The sequence below is a fragment of the Empidonax traillii genome, unplaced genomic scaffold (assembly GCF_003031625.1).
Source record: "Empidonax traillii isolate 1590-97213 ecotype Southwest subspecies unplaced genomic scaffold, ASM303162v1 scaffold29:size1973556, whole genome shotgun sequence".
NCBI lineage: Eukaryota > Metazoa > Chordata > Aves > Passeriformes > Tyrannidae > Empidonax > Empidonax traillii.
In genome coordinates, this window is record NW_020955222.1 from 6,891 (window position 1) to 24,547 (window position 17,657).

Genomic DNA, 17,657 nt, shown 5'->3' on the forward strand with positions numbered 1-17,657 from the left:
AAATAAGGAGAGAGAGGAAGCTCTCGCTCTCTTTCTTCCGGCGGACCCAAGGTGGAGGTAACTCTACTATCGCTCTGCCCGGGTGAGGGAGTGAGGCCTGGCGTGTCTGGTTGGCCTTGAGAGGCGGACAGTGCTGTGGTAGCTGTGTGGTGTGGCTCGCTTCCTCTCGAGGGGAGTATTTAACTTTTTGTCCCTTTTTGTCCCTTTTTCCCTTTTCCCTTTCTCTTCCCTTTCCCTTTTGGGGAGTTCCCTTTGGTTGGTAGTGTGTATATAGTTTTCTCTATGTATATATATATAAATTTGAAATTTATTCAGTTTGGGTTCTTTTGGTTTTTTTTTCAGTCGGTTGGGAGAAAGTGAAAGGGAGGGGTCCAGGCACTTGGCTGGGAGCCAAGTCCAACCTGGGACAATTAGAGAACAGAAACTTTTGAAAGAAAAAACATTTTCTACTACATTGAAGTGAACATGTCAAGAGGAAATTTAATCCTAATAAGATTTAAATAATGCAATTCAGTTACTCTACAGAACCTGCTTTTCACTTACCCATCGGAAATCTTTCCCATCAAATTTACTGGCACTCGTAAATAGCACAGTCCTGGCTGGCATATTAATTCCCATAGCAAAAGTCTCTGTGGCAAATAAGGCCTAAATAAACAGACTGAAGTTAAGCAAGCAAAAAAAAGGCTCTCAAAACAAACATGAAAATATTCAGGGATTGCTACACAAAATCTCTCCAGATTTTAATACATATGTACAGTCAACATAGGGAACAGGGGACATTCAATACATAAAACCTGAAGAAAACCATTCTTTCTCTCTTTCCTTACTTTCTCTGGTAAAATATGAAAACTAGTAAGATGGGACTAAATAGGCTCCAAAAGAAAGCATTAGAGAGTGCAAATTACATTAATCAATAATAATAATTCCAATATTCAAATTTTGCAAAAAGAAAACAGGAATTAGACACCCAAAAAAATCTCACACGACTGTCATATAAAGTTACATTTTTCTGAAAGTATGTCACTTAGGACATTCAGCACACAGGTTGGTGAATGTCCAGCAACATTTATAGGAACAAAATTTAACACAAAATAGTTGAAGAAAATGTTCCAAGCTAGATTATTATTTTAAGTTCAAATACTTTCAAATAAAATCTGAAACACTTATAACTACAGCTGCAACTGCACACTATAATACTATTGTACACCCTGACCTAAGACATACTTTTGGATTTTCAGGATTACCAACTATGTATTCAGAACAGAGAACAAACTAAATATGGACATAAAAAATACCTTTATTAGGCCTTCAGAGAAAAGAATTTCTATGGTTTCTTTTAAGATAGGGAGCAAACCACCATGATGGATACCAATTCCTCGTTTCAGAAGAGGAAGTACATGCTCGACCTGGGAAGAAACATACAAAAACCAGTTAACAAATTTTAGTATTTGTTACTAGAAATTAAAACTTGCATGGAAAATCTCACCACTGCCCTTAGTGATGATGTCATTCACTGTTTCCCAATTTAAAACACAATAATTATTCCTTCAATATCACATTCCAGTTAGAACTAGGAATAATATGAAGGTTAAAGTTAGAGGCCAATCCTTTCAGTAGACCAGTCTCAAACTGGGTTAGGCACTGTAGAGGTATGACCTAATTTACACATGCAGTTAGTATTTAAATTTGTTTCTATTTAAAAAAAAAAAAAAAGCCTAATTCAAAATAATTTTTGAAACAGTGATTCTGGTATGTATGAGATATTTTGTTTCAAATTTAGTTGCCATAATTTCACTTACTGGGATGTGCTGTAAAGCAGTGAAGTCAGCACATAGCCAGACAATGAAATTCAGGCTGCTAATGACTGAAACAAATTCTTTTAATTCTAAGAGCATTATACTTCAAACAAATACCTAAGTAAACTTAGCTTTCTGGTTTTTTTTCCTTTGACAACAAAGATTTTCATTAACAATCTGTTAACACTTGGTTTTCACCCCAAACCTAATTCTGAGAATACACAGATACTAAAACAGATAACTAGGATAACAATACCACTTTTTAAGCTGACCAAAAAATCCAGCACACACTACCTTATATATTGGATCCTTACTTTCTGGATTTTTTTCATATTCATAAAACAGGTATGTGAAAATCAAACCAACCAGGCATGGTCAAAAATTAAATGGCTGATTTTTTTGTAAGGAGAAACTGCTACATTCACAATAAAGATCATATCATGAAGACATGATGGACACATATCAACAGAAAAGGGGGATAGAAAGAAATGATAGTTCTTGTTACAAAAGTACTGAATCTTGTAATATTCTGTCCATTTAGAAGCTTTTATTTTTCCACTGGAAGGATGGGAAAATGTCACTATGCTTGCTCATTGAACAATAAATTAGATTGCAGATGCATCACCTGCATCACCACAACTTTTTGAAAGCTTCAGAAGCCAATAACTGATAAGTTCATACTGCACTCTCTCCTGAACTATTTCCAGACAGTTTAAACTCAAGTCTGTGTCTTTATAAGCTCTTATGTTTACTTAAAATCATAATTAGAAAAAACAAAACGAGGCAAGGACTCCACTGGTAATTCTGGCATACATCATTTGCTGGAATCACAACTGGAAGGAATCCAAATCACCTGTTTCATAATGACAAGGAGCAATGAAAGAGATACTAAAACTCAGAGAGATGAATGAGATTACCCAGTTTTAAAATTTCTGTACCCTTTGCAAAAGATCCACAGCCACAAAAGTTGCAGAAAACAGGAGAGCAGCAATTCAACTCTATTCAAAAGAACCCTATTCAACTTCCACTCACCTGAGGAAGCTTTTTGTCTTCATCCGACAGACAATCAATTGCATTATTGAAAACTTCTTCAACCATCTTTTTTTCTTCATCTAAGAAGGCAATTAGTAAGTTATTAAAAATGTAGAAGGCTAATACCATATGTAAATAAAGTGTTACCACATTCTAATATTTATGAAAGTTTACAATAAAAATAGCATGGAAGACTGAGAAGTCTAAACAAAACCTCCCACTCTGGGTCAAACGACCAAGACTCCAAAGAGCCTAAAGAAGCCTAACAGTAACCAGAAGTAGATGATTAGGAAAAAGGAAAACAGAACAAACCTGTCAGAATAATCCAAACTTCTGCTACTTCCAAACTTGGGAATTGCAGTTTTATGTACTACCAATCTATCACATAAACCTCCCCATTTCTCTTCCAACCACTAGTCCATGTTTGCACTGACATAGAGGCTCTTCCTTATTAACTCTCAAAGTTTACACCCTTAATACTACGTTGCACAAATACAAAGAAAATACACTCAAAGGCGTGACTCAGAAGAAAACATATGAAAATGCATCTCTGCAGTTATGCACATCTTTAAATTTTCTGACAGAAACACCAACACTATTCTGCAACAGAATCAAAACATGCAAAGATCGGAGCAAGTAAGCAAGCAAGAACTCTGAACAGTTCACAAATGTGGAACAATACATTGATTTACACCAAATTCCTTATTTTTGTTACAACTCCTTAGATTTCTGAGAAGCAATGAACTTAAACTTATTTCCCAAGTGTGGTCTTAGTCCAAATAAAATAAAATTATTCTTTGTTTACATTTTGTTTTTCACTTCTCAGAAGGGGGAAGAAGGAGAGAAAGAAAACTGGACTGTGTAGTTAAGAAAGAACTGTCTAGTGGTTTCTTATACAGTTATTTGGACTTCGAGAGAATACTCATTTTTGAAGTGGACACAATATGAAAATTTTGGGAAATACTTTTGTTACGATCAGTCTTCTCCCATTATATACAGAATTTTCTAGGAACTCTCGTGCTATTATTATAATAAACATGTTACTGTAGAAAGAAGTGGAGTTTAAAACAGAATAACTGTTCAACATTGTGGTGACCAAATACTCCTTGTGCACCAAGAGTTTCTTACTGAAAACAGCCTGATGTACTGGCATAGTAAATGTGTGCTTTTCATCTGTTTTTACACAGACAGTTCCTAAGGAAAAGTAACATTTCACACTACACTACATCTCTCAATAAAATTGTATTGAATTAACTCCACCTGTATTGAAATCTAACTTTGTCATCTGAAGTGCATAGGCTTCACAGTCTTTCTTACTGAAGCTGAAAATAATCACAGGTTGGAAATTCCTTTCCATGATCATCTTCACAATCTTAAAAACATTTGAAGGACCTGCAGAGAGAGTACATTAATTTAAACTAAATTTTACAAAAAACAAAGTCCTACTGAGTAATTAAAACACAAGCACAACTTGCATATAACTTTGTAGTATTACATATACAAAAAGTTATCTCAGAATAGGATTCCAACTCACCTTTTGTTCCTCCTTTCCTACCTTTCTGGTCCCCTTTTGCTAAGTCACCTGCATCTCTAAGTACTTGCATTGCTGTATTAAAATTATCTTCTCTGAAATCTCCCTAGAGGTAAAACACAGCCTTTGTTAGTAGTTACTTCTTACACAGCCCACGTAAAAATACTTTCTGTTTTGCACACTCAGTACCATTACTCCACATACCCAGGCAGAGGAACAAAAACAATTCATAAGCTGGCAAGGAGTTAACTAGGTCATGTCACAGCTCAGAATTACACTGGTGTCTCTGAAGTTCCTGCTCATTGCTCCTACCATCACACCATCAATCACGCCACACGTGCCGAATGGCACAATACCAAAACTGACTTTTAGGAACATCCACATAAAACTGTACTGCCCAAAAGCAGATCTAGCTTCAAGCACAATACTGCTGTTTATGGCGTTAGCTATTCCTGAGCAAGTTGATGATGAATTCTAAACAAGTTGTTATTTCAAAATTACCTAAAGGAATAAAAATATTTTGCACCCTCTACCAACGTGAAGTTTACATGCTCCTACTTCCTGAGTGAGAAACAGTACAAGGAATATCAACTACTTTGCAGATTTACAGAAAGCAGCACGCAATTTTGAAAACAAAGCAAGGATGTGGGCACTTAATACATTTCAGGGAACTATTACTCAGCTGCCTGCATGACGTTAGATAACCAGTTTCTTGTATAAGACTCCAAAAATCTAAGAGCAATTCAGAGAACATAACTACTCACTTGTACTTAATTTTAACAAAAACATCCTTTATGCAGCCCATTCAAATTTTGCAAGATCTCAGGCTTTTGAGTGTGGAAAACAAACTGAATTTTCCTTACATTTTCATCCACAACCAGATGGAGTCCATCTCCTCCCGCTGGGAATATATAATGCTGCAGTGGAGTGGGTCGATAGTCAGTGTAAATCACGTGACAAGGCTATAAAGAAAAAAGTTCACATAAATATTTTATAATTGCTTTTTAAAAATTGCTTGATGGAAAAGTCAATACATTACTACTAAAATACAGCTCTCTAAAGGTCAGAAAGTAAGGCTCTCAGTGTAAGATAATAAATTTTCTTTCCTGAATACAGCTTTTGTACTAATGACATTCTTTAAGAAAATGAAAGTTTGCAAATGCTTTAGAACACAAGTTGGCTACAGAAATTTCCTCTTGTGAGAGAAAGACAGGCAATATTTCCTTCTGCATTATTAGACAGACTCACAATATTAACACCTTCTAGAATCAAAGGAAAAACTGCTAACTTTCTTTCATAAAAAAAGCCTGAAGTTTTTCTTAAACACCTAAAAGAGGTTCACAGTACACTTTTATGAACATTTAAAGTTTCACTGGATAGAGAAAGCTCCCTTAAGGAAAAAACAAACATAACACTTCATTTAAAACATTAAGTGTTACCTAAATCCGCTTTGATCACTGATCACCTATGATCAAGTGTTCTGCAAAATGAAACCAAGGTTTTGTGCCAAGCTTAAATAGACATGTCTTGACTACACTTCCTTTATCACAAACAATGTAAGAATCAATCTCTGGGATATTTTTAAAATTGGACCAGCCTCTTGTTGATACTAAATTCCCCAGTTCTAATTCACAAATTCTTTGCTACAAAAGCAAGTCTTGAAAAAAATCCAGAATTAAACCCCTAAAGGTTACAGGACAAACTTCTTATGTATCTCTTTTTTTCTTGCTTTGTGACCATATATAGTACTTCCTATGGATTTAAAATTTACTTTTGATGCCTGCATGGCATTTTTACAGAGCTCCTCAAAAAATTTCTCCCAATAACCTTGTTTATCAGCTCAGAAAATTACTGTACACTCATCATATTTCATAATTCAGAATGTTTGTTGAAATCAGGCAGGTACCTAAATAACTGCAGAAAAAAAAACCACTAAAGAAACATCTCTAACATTACCATTTAGAACCAACAGGCAGTAGAACTGCAAAAGTAAGACTACAACCACAGAAGCCAGGGGTGATCTGCTATCATCTGTAAGCAATGACATGACTAAAAAGGCACTCAAAGGCCCAGGTGTTATCAGCCATATCGTTTTATGTCAAAAAACAAAGATGGAGGTGTAGCACATGAAAAACACTACCTGTTTGTGAAGATGGCAAATCCATTCAGCAAACTGCCGGGCATTTGGAATAGTTGCAGAAAGGAACACATAATGTACATTGTCAGGGAGCAAAATAATTGTCTCTTCCCAAACCACACCACGTTCTGAAAACGGAAAATTCACATGAGAAATTTATGCCATCAAAGCATGTTTTTCATCCCTGAAGCCAAAGAACAGCATGTGTAAATACAAAATAAAACAAAAACTAAAACAAGTCTCCCCTACACAAGTGAGATATATCAAATGCCCTCAAAGTTGCTTTTGCCTTGGAAAAGAAAATGCAAACTGCAACACATAATAATTATATACAATCAGTAAGAAACAAATTCTTATAGATTTATAACGAATTTATAATATTCTCTCTCTTATTTTAAAAGAGAGAGAATAAGACTTAATTCTTCAAAAGGAAAAGAAAATGTTTTTCAGGAAAAAATATGATTTCTTGAAAAGACAAAGTACGTATAGGATACCTGAGTCTCTCATGTAGTGAATTTCATCAAAAATAACCCATGCGACTTCCCGCATAACCTCAGAACCTCTGTAGAGCATACTTCTCAAAATCTAAGAAAAAAAAAAAAATTTAGTTCCATCACATGAAATAATAGTCACATTACATACATGTCAGTAAAAAAACGCCAGAATTTTTGGTTCACATTTATATGGCAGTATGAAATCTTACTTTGCGCAACACCTAAAAGCATTTTAGATGCTATTTTAGACAGGTTCTTAGATGCTTTCCAAGTTGATTCAATCTAACAAATCTCACTACATGAGAAGAATAGGTTTCCCTGCAAGGAACACTGAAGGAACATGAAAGAATAAACCATATTGCTCCCAGCTACTATGTGTCAGCATAATTGTTACATGTCTACAGATGCCCTTCTTTTTCCCTCATCCTAATACATAACCCCCCTGCAATTAAGAGGAAATCTTTCGTCAGAAATCATATCATCCAGTCTCTCTACCCTAATCTTTCCCTATCAAAGTTTTGTCTGCTCCTTTGAGGTAAAGACAAAAAGAGGAAAATTGCGACTTATGGCTGGACAGATTTCTACAACAGAAATACGGCAAAACTCCACCAACAGTGCCTTGTTACCAAAAGTTAAAAGCTGCATATTCCTGGAGTTCTAGGATCTGGTGTGAGCCACTTAACTACCCCTCCATGATTTTGCTCTTCCCATTTTGCCTCCCTAGAACATAACACTGACTCCACAGTGTGACTGTCAGCTTTTCACATCTATCCAAAGAAAAGTCAGTGTCCTGAGCACTCAGGAAAATAGTTCTGACTCTCTCCACAACAAAGTTCCTGACTGACTGTTCAAAAGCATGAATTCACAGCGATTTATCTCACATTTTAAATAACCAAAAGTTAAAACATTCAATAACATTCATAACAAACTTTAGAAGATTTTCTACCCTGAGTAACTTTAATGTTTTAATATCAGACCTTCCCAATCAAAAAAGGTAGAAGAAAACACACAGATCGCGAATTAATGTCTGATCTTACCTCGGTTGTCATTACCAGACAAGAAGCTGTAGGATTAATGGTAACATCTCCAGTCATCAAACCAACATCCTGAAATTCTTCATACATCTCACGGTACTTCTGATTACTCAAAGCTTTAATTGGACTTGTGAATATCACACGCTGCTTCTCCCTCAGAGCTAGGGCAATTGCATACCTGTATTCAAACACTGTACATATTAGAGTTTTCAGGAAGACATTCAGAGCATATTACTTTGCTCCAATCTCCTGCTTAAAAGCAAAATAAATTATGCAATTCGGAACACCAGTAAAATGATGTGCAACATTTGAACCCATGCTCTAATAAATCCTGCATTTCATATCTAGATTAAGTTCAGTGCACTCTTAACTCAACTACATATGCCTCTTTGGAGAGGAAAAAATTCTTTACACCAACCTAACTGATTTTTAAGGACACCAGAGCACATCTCATTTAACTAAAAAACTGTCACTATCTCACAACAAAACTACTATTATTTGAGCCCATGCTATAATATACCTTCAAGTACATCTCCCTTTTTACTTCAGGTCAGCAAATTCACTCCATTGTCCGACCAAACCCTGACAGAAAATATACACTAGCTTTTAAAAAATTCTTGCCTGAAAGACATTTAAGTTGCAAACTAAATCAAATGAGTGCTTCTAACAAAAGAAAAAAAAACAAACACAAGAAAGTCCTTATTAGTTATAACCAGGAGCTAGAAAAAAAAGGTATTTTTTTCCACATTAATACAAATCGGTATTGAAGAAACTTTCTCTTCAATCTATACATTAAGATCCTGACAGGTAGTTCAAAACCAGAAATTTAGCTTAAACACAAATTACGCCTTTCACTGCCCAGTAAACAAGATGAAAAATGTAATTTTTATATTTAAGAGTGGTCAGTGTAGTTCTAACACCTATGGACTGAACACAGCATCAAGAAACTGGGACACAATAGCTACTGATGGTGTAACAAAATGACTTAACAAACATCACATCCTTCTATTAGAGCTTGTTAGGAAATTACTTACTCAGCACAAACAGTTTTACCAGCTGATGTATGAGCGGACACTAATACAGACTGGTTGTTATCTACACAAAGAATAGCTTCTCTCTGAAAGGCATCAAGAATAAATGGATATTCCTAGAAAGAAAAAAAGCAAAAACATTACATAATGTTAAGACAGAGTTACATTTAATTAATTTTCTGACTGATCTAGAGTGCAAATTAGAGGCAGAAATCCTACAGATATTCGTAATTTCAGTTGATCCTAGTCCTGTATTCTGCAATGACTTTGTATTTAAATATTTTCATCTAATAGCACACCTAAGATCTTTGCTTATGTCTTGATGTCATATCAAATTAAACTCTTGTCCAATGACTGAATTTTCTCTAGTTTACTAATTTCGGAAGAGAAACTACAGTGATGCCACCACCTGATGTTGCAAAAAGAACTGACATAAAAGCCTATCCACCCCATTCAACAATATAATTTTCTCTACCAAATTTTAAATACAGAAACATCGTACTTATGACAGGCCATCTTCTCCAGACCTTACTGACAAAGTTCATAATTTTTTGCTCTACTCTCATCTACTATCTAAAGCATGTACAAAAAAAAAGAAATGCAATCGACCACATACTTTTGCAGCTTTTCCAGTTCGCGGCTTCAGACCTGTGAATTCTTCATCTGCTGGAAGTGCAACCTATAAAATACATTTAAAATAAAAACAGTTGCAGAATTGTCTGTTCATTGCAGTGATGTCTGGCAACATCAAGTGTATAAAAACTAACTTGAATTTCTGTTACCCTCTTTCTGTGAGCTCATGTGTCAAAGGTTCCTTCCTTCCTCTTAAGAATTTTTCAACCAATTTCTCTATTTTCCTGCCCCAACAATGCTCCTTCTCTCACTTTGCTGCTTCCCCTCCCTTGGAACACCAGCTCTTCAGCACAAGCCACAGTCATGGCTTCCAGTCAGTGGAGGTTAGAAGCAATTACTCAGCTCACACCGATTATATTCCCTTTCCATACAACACTGTTATTTAAACAGGTAATGTTCCTGTTCCCGGCCAATATCCCACATTTATTCATTCTAAACACTTAAGCTCTGTTCAGTTACTAAGTCAAGGCAAACCTCTACAAGACATCTCAAGATAATAGTAATTGTACAGACACCTGGGCATTAATATTTGCCATTGTTCACATTTAGATGTGTATTTATGCCTATCAATACAATTTGAAAATGGATAATTTTCAAAATTTTGTTTTCACAAAAAAACCCCTTTTTTTTTCTCTTTGCCAATATGTAATTTTCAACAGTAATCAGCTTTACAAGAAAGCCTTTCATTCTTGAACAAGAATAGCAGAATACGGCATAATAGAGAATGCACTGCTGCACGCCCAGATCGCAGCATGAACACAGTCCTATTTTAACAATCAGTAGGTTTTCCTCCTCAACTACAGTGTTCAGAATGTTCTCAATGCCTTTCAGATACGGAAACCTACCTACATTATCATCAAGTCTTTCACAATCTCTCAATTTCATTACAAGTATGATTCAAACTGCTTCTGGTAAGGTATCCCACCAATTTTTCAAGTGTATTTTTTGAATGCTCCATGTCAGATACGGACTTCAAACTCTTTAAGAGCATAAATATAATATAAAATAATATATCTGCTGAGGGGTACAAAGGTTCTGCAGAGGGATCTGGACTGGCTGCTGGATCAACGGGGTGAGGTCAATGGTATGAGGTTCAACAAGGCCCAGTGCCGAGTCCTGCCTTTGGGTCACATCTCCAGGCAGGGCTACAGGCATGGTAAGGTTTTGGTTGGTTTCTCCTCAGAGGTAACAAGTGACAGGACCATACAAAATGGCCTCAAGCTATACCAGGGACAACTGGCCACACAGATGATATCAGAAAAAATTTCTCCACAGGAAGGGTTGTCAAGCATTGCAACAGGCGCCCAGGCAAGCAGCTGAGTCACCAAACCTGAGGGTATTTAAAGACATGGAGATGTGGCCCCGGGGAACCTGTTTTAGTGGTGGAATTGGCAGTGCTGGGCTAACGCACTTAAAGGTCTTAAGGATGATGTTAGAGGTCTTTTTCATCCTAAATAAATCTGCAATTCTATGATACAATAATTAAAAGTGAAATAAACAATACTATTAACTATAAATACAATTACATGAAACAAATCTATATTTTTCAAGTGCATTTTCACTGCACTTACCTCATGTGTGCAGCCTTCAACAGTTTCCACAGCTTGTACCTTCACTTGAGGCATCAGGTCTGCCAGACTAAAACCACATGAGTTAGGATCACTGAAAAGCATTCAAAAATTCCTCTTTCTTTATAAACATGAACATCTTGAATTTCAGCTCTACTTTAATTGCGACATGAAGAAAATATGCACAGTCTTGACATGGACAGTCGGCAGAGACTACTCCTAGGACTAATACTTGTAAGTTAAGATTTTGCTGCTACATAAATTTACTTTAGCTACTGATTTAAATCTTTCACCACAGCACTTGGAGCTCATTTGCTCGCATAAAGTTTTATGACTAAATGAGGACTTTTTCCAATATAAACCAAATCAAAATTCAAGACCTGTATTCATGCTGCTAGTCATGACACAGAATAACAGCAGCCTGGATCATCCCAAGTAGCTGCCTGAAGACAAGGCCCAATTTCTTTACCAGTTCCTTCTTTCATGGCCACAAGGAGGGACTACGGTCTCACTGCATGAAACTTTTTTTTCCTGATGATTTTATAAGCTACTGTGGGCAAATAAATACTCTGCTGATACCACTAACTCAGAAATTGTCTTAAAATGTTGGCTCTGGTTTTCTCTTGCTTCTATACCCTTTGTTTACAGTGCTCTGAGAAGTCTTCTCATGACCTTTTCACAGAAAATCTTTCAACTTGGAAAAAATTAATATGCAAGATCAGCTGACAATCCAGACCAGAATTCTGCCTGACAGAAGTCAGTAACACATCACCCAGAAAACAGCATAAGAGCACAGCAAATACATATGTTACATTTCTGTAGTACAGTTTTCTGCATCTTGAGCAGGAAGTGCACACCCGCATTTGGCAGGTCTGGATGAGGGTTTTTTTTCCATGAACCATCCTAATTTTCTGAATCAACATTAGCTTTTGAGTTTCCATGAATCTCTTAAGACACAAAAAGATGAAAAAGTGCCTGCACTACCCGTTCCACCTATTTTCAAAACACCTCATAATATCAGTCATGAACTTCTGGAAAGAAAGAAACAGATAGATATGCAGATCCTACAGCACAGAAATGGCATTCTGGCTTCCCTTCAGCTGTGTCATCTCCCCAGCTGCTGACATGTCCAAGTATACCCCTCTATCCACATCAAATATCTGACATTTATGCCCAAATTTAAATGCATGCCTGTAACCAAGATTCCAAGTATTTGCTGCAGTTACCACCTTACATGCCTCAAAAGTCTTGTTTTTGTCTCTCTGGCCAAATTACTCTTTCTAATTATCCCACAGTATCCACAGAATCCCAAGCCAACTATGTTTTTCAGTGGCATGGTACACATGTACTTGCTCATCTCTTGCTGTGTTTGGAATCAACACAATGACTCTGACCAAGAACCCCCAATTCATGAGTACCCACAAACTCTGTACTTACATAGGTGATGAATGCTAAACACATGAGTAAATACATGAACGCCTGTACTTTTATTTTAAGCATCAGTGCTCATCAGCACTGAGACTGCAGTAGCAGCACATCCTCACTTAAAATAGACAATGGAAATGCAAATTTTCATGCAAAAATTCATCTTTTTTTTAAAACAGTGCAAAACTGTTTTATATTGACTGTTCACAACCAGCAATGGCTAACCAGTATGGCTTGCTGGGACTATTTCACACGTTAAGCTGGGCACTTACTTAGCATCTTCTGATACAACATCTTCCAATTTTGGCTTCTTTCCCGAAACAACAGCTTCTGTACTATCAACCTCAACATCCCTTTTTGGCTTCCCTGTGGCTGGTACTGAAGGTTTTTCTTCCAATCCTTTCCTGCAGCATAAACAGACAAAAAATTTATACTTTGCATCTTTAACTTATTTATTTTCAGGAAAGAAAACAGGTATCCCAATAGTGACTGTGATCACATTGTGTTCAGGGAACAATCCAGGGAGAACTCCACCCACATAACACGCTGGGGGATTTGAGGCCACTTCCTAGATAAGCTGGCCAGCAGGTCCCAATAATTCATAATTTCCACTGAGACTGAGCTGACTACAGCTTTAGGGCCAGAAATTTTGGGAAAGCAGGCCCCAGAACTACAGAACAGGTCAGTTGGAAGGCCCCACAGCGATCCACTCTCCCTGATCCAGCAGGGTCATCCCAGAGCACATGGCATAGGATTGCATCCTACAGTTTCGGAATATGTCCCGTGAAGAAGACTTCATCACTTCTCTGGGCAACCTGTGCTTGGTCACCCACACTGTAAAGAAGTTCTTCCTCGTGCTCAGATGAAACTTCCTGTGCATCAGTTTCTGCCCGTTGCCTCTTGTACTGCTGCTCGGCACCACCAAGAAGAGCCTGGCTCCATCCTCTTGCCACCCTCCCTTCAGACATTTCCAGACATTGGGGCCCTTCATGCTGCACCGACTCCCGCTGTCGGGGATGTCCAGAAGCTCCCATCGGCCGGCACAAGCCAGGCCCAGCGCCACGACCCGAGTCGCCACCGACAGAGCACCCCGGCCGCTCTCCGCGCCCTCACCCCGCTCTCCTGGCGGCCTCGGCGGCGCCCGCTTTGCCCTTCTTGGCGCTAGAGGCGGTGGCGGCCGCGTCCTCCTCGAACACGCTGAAGAGCTCGTCCCCGAACGCCTCCGCCATGCTCGCCGTGCTCCCGCAATGCCCCGCGCGGGGGAGCTTCCGGCGCCGCACCCCGGGGGAGACACACAGAGCCGCCCGCCGGCCCTGAGCGCCAGGAACTGCACCCACGGCCCGCTGCCGACCCCGACCCCGGCTCCGCTGCCGACCCCGACCCCGGCCCCGCTCCCGGCCCCGGCCCCGCTCCCGGCCCCGCTCCTGGTCCCCCGGGCCGTCACCCCGGCCGACCAGCTGAGCCGGAAGAGGAGGTCGCGCGGCGCGCGCGCGTGCGCACTGGGCGGGAGGTGTGCCGGCCAATGGGAAGAGGTGTCGGCTGTGCCGCGCGCGGTGCCCGGACCGACGCAGGCGCGCAGCGCGTGGAGCCGGCGCGCGCCATGGGCGGCCGCAGCAAGAAGCAGCGCGCGGGTGGCGCGGCTCACGCGGCCGCCGCAGCTACCGCCCGCGCGCGCGCCGCCGCTGCGCAGCCCCCGCCGCCCCCGCCGCGCGCGGGGGCCGCGCCCGGAGAGCCCCCCGGCAGGACCGGCCCCGCCCGCCCCGCGCCCGCCGCCAGGGAACCCCGGGTCAGACAAGGTACCGCCGGCAAACACGGCAGGACGGGCTGCGCCCCGAGGGGGGCCCTGAGCTTGCGGCTGCTGCTGCCCGCGGGCCGGGAATGGGCAGAGGGAGGCCCTGCGGAAGGGCCGGTGTTTCCCGGCGGCGGGAGAGGCGGCGGGAGTCGCTCCACCCCGAGGCTGGTTGGGCCTGGCGTCAGCTCGCCCTGCCCGCCGGAAAGGTCGAGAGAGGTGATCTTGCCGCTACGCTCGGCCCCGATGAGGCCGTGTCTGGAGTGCTGTGCCCAGTTGTGTGCTCCGCAGGACAGGAAAGGAGCTATTGGAGAGGGTCCGGCGAAAGCCACAAAGATGACGAGGGGTCTGGAGCATCTCTCGTGTGAGGAGAGACTGCGGCCAGGCTTGTTTAAAGAAAACAAAACTGAGAGGGTTTCTCATTAATGCACATAAATACATCTTAAAGGCTGGTGTCAAGAGGATGGTGCCAGACCCTTTTCGGTGGTGCCTGGTGACAGGACAAGGAGCAATGGCTGTAACCTAAAACAAGTTTCAGAATTTCTTTACGTTTCGGATGACAGAGGACTGAACAGGCTGCTCAGAGGGCTTGTGGAGTCTCCCTCTCTGGAGACATTCCAAATCCACCTGGATGTGTTCTTGTGTCACCTGCTCTACATGACCCTGCCTGGGCAGGGGAGTTGGATTAGATGTTCTCCAGAAGTCTTCTCCAACCATAACTAGTCTGTGATTCTGCTTCCATGGGGTGTCCCTGAGCAGATGAACCTTGCTGGCGTCAGTGTGTTGAGTTATTTACAGAAAGTCTTGTTATTAGATTAGCAGCAGTTCCTGTGCAGCAGGTGTTTGGGAGGCACTTTTCCCAGAGTTTCTTAGGTAGATGTTCATTTTGTATGTTGTCAAAACCAATACATTCTGGATTTGGGATTATTTTGGAGGTTTTTTTTGTCTTGAAAGAGCAGTTACAGGGCTGGCAGTTACAGCACTTCAGCAGTGTTGGGCGACCCGAGGGATGACTGTTCTGGGTGTAGTCTAAAAAACTAGTATTCTGCAGCATTGTGAGATACCTGTTTTCAATAAACCAGTTTTGCCAGAAGTAGCTCAGATATCGTATAATATTAGAACAGTTTGTGTTGCAGACCATGAGCAATCATGCAATGGCCAGGCCATCTGAGATTCCAACTCGTTAAAAAAGTCTTGCAATCCATTAATATAAGCTTCCTGAATGTATTCAAGTACTCTGCTTTTACAAATCTGGGCTCTGCTAAATGTATTTCTTGTGTCCCCCATTCCCCCAACGGCACTGGTGCTCAGTCAACTTCAGAAAATGGGCCACTTCTCTCCCAGCTGTGGACTGTGGTGAAAAATCAGTCAGTGTAAGTGAAAAGTTTGTATGCTCTGAACACTGTGTGGTTGCAGAGCCCACCAGTCAGTGCCTGTGGGTGACTTGTGAGTGCTGGCAGCTGTTCGTATTTCCTGACCAGAGGTGACCATGTTTTTCCTGAAGTGCAGTTACCTGCACCCCATCCTGATCCAAATCTAGAAGCAGGCTCTCCCAGAGCCCTTCTGCAGGCAGTCCAGCCCAGACAAGGCTGTCCAGCCTCCTGCTGGGAGGGGTCTGTGCCTCCAGGTGAACAGTGCTGCTCCCTTGGAGTGGTGTGCAGCCACTTAAGGTGGCATATAAGCTATGGGTTTGCTTGGTTTCTTTCTACCTGTGCAGTACCAGACATGGTATGTGTGTTCTGAAAGTGATGGAATCCAACAGCAAGGTGTGTGTTGTCATTCCAATGGCAATAAGTAGTTTTGTGACTTAGTTTTTTTCATAATAGCTGCTAAATGAAAAGCATTTAATCATGACCGTAGCACACTTAGACTGAATGCTTCTGTAACCACATGGCCTCCTAAATAGGAGACAAAGGCAGGTACCTAAGTAAGAGTAGGTCAGACATGCAGTGATACTGCTGTAGGGTGATCTTACATCCTCCACCAGTTGTCACTTAAGGTCTTCCTGAACCAGATGCATTTTTTTTTTTCCAGTACCTTTAAGTATCAGTTGATTCTTTACTACAAAGCTGTTTTTTCTGCCCCTGGACCTTGGTAAATGTCCATTATCTACAGCTTTATTGTAGAGTTCTGTTAGGTAGCTATGCACTTTGTAATAAAAAAAATCCTCAACAGTCTTGCATGTTTTAAATCTGCTACTACTTTCCCTCTTTGGCAGCCCCTGTTCAGTGTGCAGAGTGAGTAGTTAATCCCATTTCCTCTCACTCTGCAACTTTGAATTTTCTATTTTGTCTGCAAAGTGTCATACCCTTCTTCATTATTCTGTGTTTAGGGCTTTCTTGATTATTCTAATTGTCATTTTGTACCTGCAAGTTAGTGTAGTATTTGCTTGTACTAACCTGTGTTGGGTCTGCTTTAGTTACTATAAACAATGTTCTCTGTGTTCTCCTTGGGTAATTGATTGTTAATTGCAATTTGCAGGTCCGAAAACATACAGTTTTAGTTCAGCAACAGATTCCGGGGCTGCTGCAAATCTAGATAAATCTGTTCTTAAGGTGAGCATCTTCTTTACATGAAATAACTTTGATTTTCATTGTACTGCTTTAGCTGAGTAAATATTTCTTCAACTCTTTTTCAGTTTTATATGTGCAGGTGGCCTACATTCACATATTAGATATTGACTGATGATATTTTGGGGTTTGAGTATGCTTTAAGAAAGGGGGGTAAACTAATGGCATAGGAAAATGTCTATTTTTTTAATATACTTTCCATGCAACACTATTAAGAATTATCTTTGGGTTTCTTTTTTGCGTATGGATTTTTCTTCCTGTCAAAGAAAGAATACAGATTTTATATAATAACCTCAGGGGCAACTAAAGCTTGGTTTATACTTTGGAAAAGTTAAAAATATTGGAATTCTACACTAAAATTATTTTTAAAGTTATATAGGAAGGAGAGCGTCACAGATTGTATCTTGATGTTCAGATTATTTTATACCAGCTCTTGTAAGCAGAGGAGAAAGTCCTTGTTTTTCCAGTAGAATTTTTTTTTATTTCCTTAGATATTTCCTTGAAAATGTAAATGGTCCTGCTTTGTAATAAGGAATGAACTCTTCTATTTCAAGTAAAAGCATATAGGTTGCCAAAGTAAAGAAGTGTTCCTTTCAGAAGAAATGTTTAGGGCATTT

At 40.1% G+C, this 17,657-nt stretch overlaps 2 protein-coding genes across 5 annotated transcripts in view; one reads left to right on the forward strand and one right to left on the reverse strand.

Annotated features, from left to right (window-relative positions):
- Positions 1-519: 519 nt before the first annotated feature.
- LOC114072724 (exosome RNA helicase MTR4-like) lies at positions 520-14,003 on the reverse strand. Its single transcript, XM_027910586.1, has 14 exons — positions 13,795-14,003; positions 12,954-13,085; positions 11,260-11,326; positions 9,672-9,734; positions 9,059-9,171; positions 8,028-8,202; positions 6,991-7,081; positions 6,500-6,624; positions 5,223-5,321; positions 4,363-4,465; positions 4,089-4,220; positions 2,829-2,908; positions 1,296-1,406; positions 520-645 (listed from the first exon to the last, which is right to left on the reverse strand). The coding sequence occupies exons 1-14, from the start codon at positions 13,908-13,910 to the stop codon at positions 520-522; spliced, it is 1,533 nt and encodes a 510-aa protein (XP_027766387.1). The 5' UTR covers positions 13,911-14,003.
- Positions 14,004-14,281: 278 nt separating this feature from the next.
- Positions 14,282-17,657, forward strand: part of DHX29 (DExH-box helicase 29) — a 31,472-nt gene continuing 28,096 nt past the window's right edge. For all 4 annotated transcript variants that reach the window (XM_027910279.1, XM_027910287.1, XM_027910292.1 and 1 more), the window contains exons 1-2: positions 14,282-14,477; positions 16,952-17,025. In XM_027910279.1, the coding sequence (XP_027766080.1) occupies positions 14,282-14,477; positions 16,952-17,025 (270 nt within the window). The remainder of the gene's footprint in view (positions 14,478-16,951; positions 17,026-17,657) is intronic.

Bases quoted from the DNA above. Each gene is read 5' to 3' on its own strand.
- LOC114072724 (XM_027910586.1), bottom strand. From the start codon at position 13,910: ATGGCGGAGGCGTTCGGGGACGAGCTCTTCAGCGTGTTCGAGGAGGAC. The intron at 8,203-9,058 runs GTAAGTAATTTC...GTTTGAATACAG, and splicing joins GGTAAAACTGTTTGTGCTGA to GTATGCAATTGCCCTAGCTC. The intron at 646-1,295 runs GTATTTTTTATG...CTGTTTATTTAG, and splicing joins TCTCTGAAGGCCTAATAAAG to GCCTTATTTGCCACAGAGAC.